Source organism: Lepus europaeus, chromosome 6 (genome assembly GCF_033115175.1).
Source record: "Lepus europaeus isolate LE1 chromosome 6, mLepTim1.pri, whole genome shotgun sequence".
In the NCBI taxonomy this organism is placed as follows: domain Eukaryota; kingdom Metazoa; phylum Chordata; class Mammalia; order Lagomorpha; family Leporidae; genus Lepus; species Lepus europaeus.
In genome coordinates, this window is record NC_084832.1 from 77,013,082 (window position 1) to 77,024,335 (window position 11,254).

At 45.0% G+C, this 11,254-nt stretch overlaps 1 protein-coding gene across 1 annotated transcript in view; it reads right to left on the bottom strand.

Moving 5' to 3' along the window:
* Positions 1-11,254, bottom strand: part of TEX26 (testis expressed 26) — a 46,375-nt gene that overhangs the window by 27,851 nt on the left and 7,270 nt on the right. The window contains exons 2-4 of the mRNA XM_062195373.1: positions 10,042-10,126; positions 5,957-6,122; positions 2,975-3,128 (exon numbers count right to left, since the gene is read on the bottom strand). Coding sequence (XP_062051357.1) covers positions 2,975-3,128; positions 5,957-6,122; positions 10,042-10,126 — 405 coding nt within the window. The remainder of the gene's footprint in view (positions 1-2,974; positions 3,129-5,956; positions 6,123-10,041; positions 10,127-11,254) is intronic.

Genomic DNA, 11,254 nt, shown 5'->3' on the forward strand with positions numbered 1-11,254 from the left:
GAAAAGTAAAATAAACAATTGTGAGATGCAACCTAACTCAGAGTAAATGTTACACAAGTGTAAGCTAGCATATTGTGATCCCAATATGTCATATTATCATCATCCAAAGATAAGTGTTACCAATCAAGTTTTGCCAGAAACATGTAACATAAGTCCATTGAGGCGATGGATGGAGGGAGAGTATGAAGGAGTTATGGAAAGGCCAAGTCCTCCACTACCATAACAGCACATAAAACAATTCCTAAAATTGATGAATCAAGGATGTGCTACAGAAGCAACTATTTAAAAAGATGGAGGATCATGTAAGAACAAAGAGTTGAAAGGACTGAAATTGGTTAACAGTGGGAAGCTGGATTAGGGCAGGGGTGTGGGGCAGGGCACAAAGAACAGCTGTTATTTCTTCATAATGAACAACCCTGACAATGGTCACGCCATTTTAACTACCCCAGCACCATCTTAGGGAACTCTAGTAAAACATTTCCTGGAAATTGGGCCGAAACCATAAGTCAAGGGCAGGCAGCTGCGGTTTGAGATACGGCGCCAGATAAAGGCATGGGAAGCACCCAACCGCCCCTTATCTGTGGGTCCCGCAGACCCACAGCAAAAGTATGCAAGGTATTTTCTGCATGCCCCCACCCCATTGTCTTATTGAAACCCTGTAACCGTGCTTTTTTCTGCTTCTGTATCCCCCGCTTCTGCTATCTCCCAGGTATATAAGCGCCCCCCAGACACTACTACGCACGCCTCTCTCCTGCCTCCCGTTGAGTTGGGTCTGGAGACGGCGTCCGGGAGCGCTCGTGAAATAAAGCCGCCTCTTGCATTTGCATCGTCTGGTCTGAGGATTTTTGAGTCTGGGGTCGCAATCTAAAGGGCCCAGCGGGGATTAGGGTCCTTCAATAAGCTCTTGAGTAATCAGGGTTTCATAAAAGTAAATTATCATTTTCAGTAACCAACAAGTTAGGAATGGGAAGCAGTATGTGTGATGTGATCCTTAAAGACCTTTCTCTCTGTCTCTCTCTCACTGTCCACTCTGCCTGTCAAAAATAAAAAAATAAATAAATAAAAAAATTTAAAGGAATTTCAGCTGTGAAGAAGCCGAAGCTTGGTTTTGACAAGGGGAGCCAAATTGCCTGGGTTCCAAGCCTAGAGTCCACCTGTCGCTAGCTGGGTGACCCCGTGAGGGTGGCTTACCCTCTTTGAGCTTCAGGGTCCTGCACCACGGCTGGGAGTACAGCTCCCTGGGTTACTGTCATGGGCTCAATAAACAACAGCAGTCTACAAAGAGGGAGCAGAGCAATGTGGAGTGGCTACAGGGAGACATGGGGTCCAGGGAAGCTCTTGCCTTGGTTTTCAATGGCGCTCACGCGGCCAGTGTGTGTGCTAGGAGGGCAGGAGTAATCCCCGGAGATGGAGAGATGATGCAGCAGAAACAGCAGAGGGGAGGCAGAGCCTCAGCGCCTGCGGCCTGATGGGCCTGTAGAGCAGGGGGTGGAGCACACAGGCCCTGGGAGGCTCAGCCTTGTCCCGCCGTGTCTCTCAGTCCCAGGAAGCCGTGGACTTGCACGCTCCCTGCTTGTGTTCAGATCCCATATGGCAGCCAGCCCTCAGCTGTTGCCACTGCATTGTCACAGACAGACAGAACACCCATGCTCCACCTGGAGCCAATTGATCACAGGGCTTGCAGCAGAAACCAGAGTGCACTGTTTTCTCCAAAACTGAGGGAAAGCAAGGTTCCTCTGGGTTTTGAACTACCTGTAATCAACTTTCACGAATCCTCAGTGAAGCACTTGCATCCTGATATACACGAACAGAATGCATCAGCAAATATGACATTTCTAGAAAATGTATCTTTATGTATCAAATGCGTGTTGGGCCCCTGAGAAAAATGGGCACAAAGCAGTGACAAAGTTATGCCATCATCTCTACGCTACAGAAAACTGTCAAGGGTCAGATGAATCACAGAAGAATCCAGAACCTTCCAGGAGAAAATACGAATAGCAGAGCTCCCATCCCAGGAGGTATATGCTGTTTCAGGAGGCAGATGAAGAGAGTGCTGGGTTTTGTCCCTGCACAGGCAGAGAATAAGAAGATCCTGTTTCACCACCATCCCATCCCAAGTCAGGTAGCTGGCTCCTCTCATTCCCTTCTCCCTAGCACCTGTCAATCACTGGCCCTTATCATTCCTTCATTTGTTCAATCATTTCTTTTCATCACATAGGATGAGCCCCCTGGAATGGGTGCTGGTGACACCATGTGAGCCAAGAGCCACAGTGCCCACCTGTGAAGTGGCTTATCCCCCACGACGCCCACCCCAACACCCTGCACGTGACACCTGGAGATGCACCCCACTGCCCTGCTTCACGCACCTCCCTAGGCTGCTGGAGCAGTCTCTGGCTGGCCTTGCTCCTCCGGCCAGGGCCACCTTACTTCTGCATTTGCAGCCGGTGGGGGTGGGGTGGGAGCTTCTGAAGCTCACAGCTGAACTGTGTCATCCCCCCTGCCCTGTAAAAACCTTTGAGTTGCTCCTGGGATGAACCCCAAACTCTAGCATGCCTTATGCCACCCTTCAAGACTGCATTCCCTCTGCCCTCACGGGTCCTTTCTTTCATTCCATCCTCGCCCCCAAGTCCACCCTATGCATCCCGAAGTTCTTTCAGTTCCTCAAATGCTTGTTGAAGCCTTCAGGGCCCCAGCACAGCACACTCCCCTGGGCCTTTGCCTGGCTGATGTCTCTTCATCAGTCAGGCCTGGGAAGGGAAGTCTTTTCTGAGCTATACTTGGCTCCCCCACCCCAGTGGGCCACATGTTCCATTCTTGCACCCACAGCAACCTGCGTTTCTATGTGCAGCTTCTGACACTTGACTGTTTATGAAGTGCCCTGTGTCATGTCTACACTGCAGATTCCTTGCAGCCAACCACTACGACTCCAGGACCGGCACACGGCCAGGGAAAGGCAAAGAACAAACAGGTTTACCTTTCGATACATCCACAAAGTCTCTCTTAGTACAGGAAACAAACTGATTTGATAGTGCCCTCTGAACTTCTTCCACGGAAGGGATTTTCCAAGGGAGGCAGGTACCTGGTGCTGTCCTTGGTTGACTTTTAGGTAGTGTCCAAAGAAACAAGTCCTATCAATGCAAACACAGTTTTCAAAAAAAATCCACGTGGGTTCACCCAATAGAATCAAGAATACCAGCATTTCAGAATATAGAGTCTTTGGAACCCTTTACACCCCAGCATCATACTGCTGGTGCACGCATGCAGGCAGCCTGTCAATGGGAGCTGTGGGATTCCCTAGCTATAATCCAGGCATTCAATGCATGTCTTTGCTTTTTCATATTGATAACAAGGAAATGCAATTCCAGCTCCAAAGAGTTGTGATTCCAACCAGAATTCCCTCAAAGACAAAACTGGAGGAGGAGGGCAGGTGTTGTAGCACAGCAGGCTAAGCCTCACTTGTGAGGCCCACATCTCATATTGGAATTCCTGGAAGGGAGTCCCGGCTCCATCACTTCCATTCCACTTCCTGTTACTGCATCCTGGGAGGCAGCAGATGATGACTTGGGCCCCTGCCACTCCCATGGGAGACCCAGATGGAGTTCCAGCCTCCTGGCTTTGGCCTGGCCCAGCCCCAGCGGTTGCAGGCATTTGGGGAATGAACCAGCACATAGAACATCCATCTCCCTCTCTCTCTCTCTCTCTCTCTCTCTCTGGCTTTTAACTAGGGTGAAAATAAACAATCATTTAAGAAAAGCCAAAGGGGGAAGAAAACTCATGTTAATTCTAGATCTGGCAGAGAGTATGGATGATTCCCCTGGGAGCCCCAGAGAGAAACCCTGTGTCCCCTGCAGAGGCCTCAGGGGCAGCCTGAAGAACAGGGGATGGGAGGCACCATCTCCTCTTTGCCTCCAAGGAGATTTTATGATTATAATAATAGTTGAAATCCCCACGCCCTCTTTCCAAGTTCTCTCTCTCATAGCCTTGTTTCCTGTCTCCATGAGAAAATTGAAGTTATGAAAATACTTCTGGTTTTCCTTTCACCATATTCCCAAACTAGCTATTATGCACTCAACGTGCCACATTTCCCTCTTAAGCCCCTTTGCATCTTCAGATTCGCTTTTGATCCCCTTCTTTCCCTTCAAACTTATCCACTGAAGAAAGCAGTTAGCAACATAATGCGCACATTGGAGAAGCCATTGGATGTGCAGAGAGCCCCGCAGTCTGGATTGTGTTGATTGTATACTCATTGTGCTGCTCCACAGGTTCCTCTGCCACCTGTATTTTCTGCAAATTGGCAGCTGGGTCCAGAGGCTCAGACTAGGGGTAGATCCCCTGGACAGTAGGTGGCGTTTGGCAAGATGGTAGGAAGCATCCTTTGTGTGATGTTAGCAGCTCTTGTTACCCCAATGCCTAGGTTAACAGGGTGTGCAGTGTGGCATGCTAACACTTGTTGACTGATAGCACACAGGACAGTCTGTAAGATTAGTTCTCATTGGCTGAGGACAGGACAGTTTGTCACATTAACTGTCATTGAATAAGAACACACAAAGCAACCACCATTGTAACTCATTGGTTGAGGACTGGACATCTCTCATTGAGTAAGAGCCTTCAACAGTATAGTTTATATAGTATATAGTATCATTGAAACTATATAGTATATAGTATCATATTGTAATCAACTCTTTGATTTTAAAATTTTAAGGAAATTACTTGAAGTAAGTAGACGATGAATGGAAGCTCTGAGAAGCCAAGTTAAATGGGGCCTGTGTACACATTCTAATGACTCCCAAGTCTACCCCTCCAGCCTGTCCATCTGTCTCACTGGAGCTTCAAGCCTGCATATTCAAAGACCTGATCGAAACATGCTCAACCAACTTACCTTCACCTGAACTCCTGTTTTCCCCTAAACCCTTCCAGGCCAAACGTGGTCTTCTACCCTGGTCCATCTCAGTACACATGCCAGCATACTCGCAGCCATTCAAGTCACCATCCTTCTTTCTTTCTTCTTCTTTATCATTCACATTACTTTAGTCATCAAATCCTGTCCAGTCTACCACCTTTTCATCTATTGGATGCATCCAAGTGGCTCCACCCCAGGAAGCAATCGAGGAAATGAAACTGTATGTTACAACTGAGTACTGCCTTTAGTGATGGGAGCAGCGTGCACAGTGCCTGAAAAGTACAGGGGGAGGAGCAGTTCCTTGCATCCCATGGGGAAGGGAACTAGAGATGGTTATCTTTAAGCTGCTCTGCAAAGAGAGAGATTCCTTGGTGGACAAGAGGAGGCAATTTTAGATGGAGGCAAAAGAATAATAAAAAATATGGTGGTTTGACAATGCATAAAACATGATACCAAACACCGGTGCTTGCATATGCTTTTTCATAGCAACACTGTTCACTATAGCCAAAAGGTGGAATCAACTCAAATTTCCATCAGTAGGTACCTGGATATGCTAATTGTAGTACCATGAAAAGGATGATGGATGAACCCTAAAAACATTATTCTAGGTGAAAGATGCTAGACACCAAAGATCACCAATTGTGTGACCCCACCTGTAAAACCTCCAGAATAAGTAACCCAGAGTTGCAAAGCGGATTGGTGGTTTCCAGGCTTGGCAGACGGGACGGGGCGGGGGGGGGGGGGGGTGTTGACTGCTTGAGTCGTATGGGGTTTTCTTCTAGGTCAATGAATATGTTTTTGGAATAAGCTAGAACATGAATGTTCTAAATGCTCTGAACTGTTCACATTAAAATAGTAAATATTGTTACGCGAATTTCACTTCAATTTTTAAAGGTATTTTTTGAAACCCCCCCTGGTGGATAGAGAAGTGGTTAGGAATAAATGGGAGAAGGAACATGCACCCCACGATTGTAGATGACAGATCTTAGCAATATATTCAAAGTCACGCTCATGGGTTGTTGACACTGTACAGCAGATAAGCGGGTAGCATCTTACTTGATTGGGGTGAGATTTGTGGCGCCTGCTTCTTCTTAAAGTCCCAGTTTTAAGCAAGTCTTCCTTAGAATATGATTTCCAAACATATTCATCGTTGTACAGGGTCTGATTGGGTATAGGGTCACTAAGTGAATACGTATATCCTAATCTTCGGATGCTTTTTTGACTATAAGGAAACAGTAGAAATTACAGTAAGTGATTAAATGCCAAATCTCACAATAGTATACTTCCCAAATCATTTTACTTGTTAGATGTTTTTAAAAATTGACTGACTTAAGACTTAAGATTCCCTTGAAAAGAAATAATCCTGTGTCTTAGGATGGCTCTTAACATAAGTATGAAATGCCTAAATTGAAATAACAAATAATAACTACCTGAAATCAATTTTGTTAATTTAAAAAAAAAAACTGGATATTCTCCTATACAATGCAATCAAATTTGGTGCAAAGTAGTCCAGTTGATAAAATGAAAACTGAAGTATTCCAACTAATAAAAGGAAAAGCCGTGAGAATTAGCATATCACCGGTTTGCAAGCCTCTAATGAAATAATGCACCAGGGCAATGACCAACAGTGATCACTCACAACTAAAAGAGAAGCCACCACATATTGTGGGCTTCTGGATGAATATACAGAACATCACCTATAAATATTTGACCAAAATTTGGGACCTGAGGAATGGGCATTTGGCCTGATGGTTAAGATGCCTGCATATTGGAGTACCTGAGTTTGATACCCGACTCAGGCTCCTGATACCAGCGTGGTGCTAATGTGCACCCCAGGAGGCAGTAGGCAGGATCAAGTGACTGGGTTCCTGCCACCTACGTGGGAGACCTGCACTGAGCTCCTAGTTTGGGCCCTGGTCCAGTGCTGGCCAGCAAGTTTATAAAGATGGCCAGCAAGTTTATAAAGACTCATTGCATAAAGCTGGTAGATACAACTCTTGAGATTTTTTTTTCAGATTTTGTTTTCATCACTTGATAAGGTATTTAAACCATATTTTTAGTCTGATCTCATTATAAAATATTTACTCCAACATAGCCAAATGTTCATTTTATTTTTTGTTATGAACTTAATAATAAATCAAAGAATATTTTGGTTTGTCAGATCAATTAATCTTCCCTGTACATAACTTTCTCTTTCATTAAATCATTGCGAATGCTCAGTTAGATATCTAAGGAAATTGAGATTTTTACATGATTATTGCTTACTCCAGAAAGTCAAGCACCAGAGTTCTATGCACATGAGAACACATTAACTAAGGGACATTACATATTTTTTATCATACTCCTCACTTCACAGATAACTTTCACATTTAGCTGCACATTTCACGGCATACTTTTGTGACTTGGAAATGATTAATCATTCCAGACTTGAATCTTTCTTACATTTCCTCTGTCTACTCACAGCAGTCTTCCCTGAAATATGCATCCTGCAATGTAGTTTTAAGTAATTTCTATAATTTTTCTTAAAATACATTAACATTTATTTGAACCAGAAATGTAGTTAAGATTTTAGTTTGACGGGAGAGAAACCTACTTTCGCTCATCGGTTTGACAACAAGGACTGATTTTGCCAACGAGGTAAAGATGATGTCAACTGAAAGAGCTAAATAATCTGCAGCTCCAAGATTTTGATAAAAATATACTGAAAGCATGTGAAGATAAAAAGCTTTTAAAAATATATCAGAAAATATTTGTTAAAATTAATGTTTTCACTTTGCAAGTTCTTTTAAGTGTACAGTGTTGAACAGATGCCTCCAAGTGGAAGAGTAGCAGGTGCAATTTACCCGTCATTTGTTAAGGTGTGCCTTCCGGTATATTTCTCAGAAACTGATATGGGGCTAATTCAATATCTGGATGACAAATCATCACGTTAGACGCTTCCAAGAAAACAGAAGGGGCACCCAGTCACCCTGTTGTCAGCTGATCATTCATTAAAACTCATTTCGTGATTTCTGGCGTGGAAGTCAGAGTTCAGAGTGTTTAGAAAAAAAACTGCTACACCGAGACTCCCTGCATTCACATCTACATATAGACATGAGCAAGATTCTTCAGCACTATCAACTGAACAAAAGAGCAGCAGAAAAAAACGGATGCTGATTGCAGTCTCATTCTAAAAATAACAACCCTCAAACCTGACTCTGCGAACCAATTGAAAAACAAAACGGCCCCACTTAGCTCATTAAAGTGCAGTTCCAAAAAATACACTTTGTAGTTAGTAATTATTAACACTGAATTGTATTTATTGCTTTGAGCAATTGTGATCTAAAAATAATTGTGATAACTCAATACTTAGTCATCTAACATGCTTAAAAATTAATTTCAATTAATATATGAAAATAATTGCAAAGTGGTATAATAGACTGATCAATAAACTACTTTCAAACATAAAATTTATTACAGCAGGAGAAAAGTCTATGGAGGAAGTCGAGTGGGAATGAGTTCAGCAAGGAAAGAGAATGAAATAAATCAATTAGGAGAGTGTTTGTTTTTTAAAGGGGTTTGCAAGTGTTAATTTGCCAAGGCATTTAGAGTACCCATTGGTTCTATTAAGAGTTGTATTTGAAAAGTCAATATTTAGGATGGGCTGGAAGTTTTCTTTTACAATTATATAAATTTATGCTGAAAACTTTTATGAGAACCTTACACATAACGGGGTTGAAGACCACTGGCCCAGAATCTGGTTTTGGCTCTCCTCCCAAACGGTTCTTCAGACAACTGCTACTGTCAGGGAACCTGGCACATTCATTGCAGTCAGAGAGTCAACCCCCCAGTGAAGGGAGACAACGCAGCTCAGCAGGAAGACCAGCAGCTCAGAAACCAGGGGTCTGGGAGCCTTGAGCTTTTGGGAAGTCAATCAAACATGGAAGGGAAAATTAATGAAGGTTATTGAGTTCTTTGCGCAAGTACCAGGGCTTTGTGTCCTGGTGGAGACAGCGCCCCCACCACCACCAGGCAGGGCTCAGCAGTCCCCCGCCAGCCGTGAACAGCCTCAGATGCTCTGTGACTTGCCTAAGGCAGGGAAGCTAGGTAGGGTTCCAGCAGAGAGCTAAGGTTAGACTCTGTTCCAGCTGATTCCACACCCACGTTCTTGCCAATAATCCACTTAGCTTCTCAATAATATGCACCTGTTCATTTTGTTTTTGAGATGGAGGCAGGGAGGGAGGGAGAGCTCCCAGCCACCAGTTCATCCCCGAAAGGCCCACAATGGTTGGCTCTGGGTCGAGACCAGAGCTGGGAGCCAGGAACTCAATCCAGGCCTCGCACATGAGCAGCAGGAACTGAATTACTTGAGCCACCAGCTCTGCCTGCCAGGGTCAGCATTAGCAGGAAACTGGAGTCAGGAGCTGGAGCCGGGGAGTGAACCCAGGTACTCCATTATGGAACACGGGTGTCCCAACCATTGCCTTAACCCCTAGGCCAAATGCCTGCTTCCTGCCCAGATCCTCTTTATTGGAAACAATTTACACAGGAACCACAGGTCGTTGGAGTCGCTCAGGGATGATCTCATACTGATACAAGGAAAGTTGACCGGCTCCACCAGTCCCTCTTGCACTCCCCTGCTGATGAACTTGGACAGGCAGCTGGAGGACCCTCAGGTCAGGTAGAATTGGGCGAGACAAGAAGCTGCCAACCAGGCAATCGCTGGAGGAGTGGATGTACTGACAACAGGACTATGGCTTTCTCCCCTTTTCTAAGACTGGGGCTGGGAGTGGTGTGATAATGACTCAACCACTGAACCACATGTTCAATGGCCAGGGCCTGCCTACTACTATACATACAGAAGGGAATGGATTCAAGTCATACCTAATGTTTCGGTAACACACAATCCTATTGACCAATACACTGGGTCACTTGTAACCCACAACACACAGTATGGGGATTTTCTTGGCTTTCGTGTAAGAGGTTTGGGTACTATTTGAGGGGAGATGTTCTCTCTGGTGCTTGGGGAACTGTGCACACCGTAGCTCCCACATTAGTGCATTTTCACAAGTCTTCTCTAATTAGTCTATTTGTTTTGGATTCTGAATAACAAGTGAACAATGTAGAGTGTGTATATCAACCTGACACAAGCAGAGATCTACCGGATTAATGCGGGCGCCGCTCCTGTTTTCGGTGTGAATGCAGTCCGCATGGTGGTGGCATAGGAATCCCAGTGGCTTTCACCTGCTAAAGGAAAGATAAAGCAGTTCTAGATGTGGTGACCCAGGATATTTTGATCGAATTCTTGTTTAGCAATCAAAACCACTTGTGCAAGAGGGGAAGCACCTTGGATAGTAATTTAACGTTAGAGTCCAAGGAAACAAAAGGCAACGCCCAGCATCTAATAGGAAATAAGGGAAGCTCAACTTCACCATGGAAAAAAGGCCCTGCTGCTTTTCCTGAGCACTCCTGCAGGCTATTTTAAGGAATTCAAGCTGCACATTAAATACATAAAGAAGATAGTCGTCCATTCCAAATTCTATCTCAGGATGCCTACTTAAGGTACCAGTGGGCACTGGTATGTTTGAACTGCTCAGCTTTTCATTCACCACATTAGATAACTGTGTTTCACAGGAAATGATGTGACAATAGGGAAGTGTGTCAGACCTGCCAAGTTCTATCCTGGACATCAGAGACATACCTCGATTCTTCCTCTCCCTACCTGTTATCACCCTCCTCCCTAATCCTCCTCCCAGGCAGCCCTTGTTAACAACCACACTTGTCTCTTTCCATCTGTATACACATGGATGTAATCACACGCAGATTTTATAGACATATATAAATGTCCTGGCCTCTTTTTTTTTTTGACAAAATTGAGCTCCCATAACACCAAGTATCCTGTTCTTGTGTCTGTTACTAACAGTGTCCTATGGAGTTAACTTCCAGCTCCTCTGGAGTGGCTCTAATTCATTCTTTGGAATGTCCGTGCACAGTCATTCAGTGTCAATGTCATTTCAGTCTATGAGTTGGGCGGGATCAACAAGGGACAGAGTCGAGTTAGAGAAGAAGTCCAGAGGCTGATGCCTGGGCCTCTTGGAGAGGAGGAGGAGAAGCAGCCAGCAAAGGCGGCCGAGGAGAAGGGTCAGCGAGGCAAGGAGAAGCCCGCAGTGGGAGGCCTCCTAAGGCAAAGGAAGAAAGGGTTTCAGGGGAGGGAGGGATCACCCATGGCAAATACTCCCAGATGGTTCCAAGAGGACACCGCCTGAGGAAGTAAGTACCATTAGGTGGACAGGAGCAACAATAGCCGCTCTGCCCCTGCTTCCTGCTCTCCACAGGGAACCACCAAATAGCCTGGCAATAGAGTAGTCCCCCTCA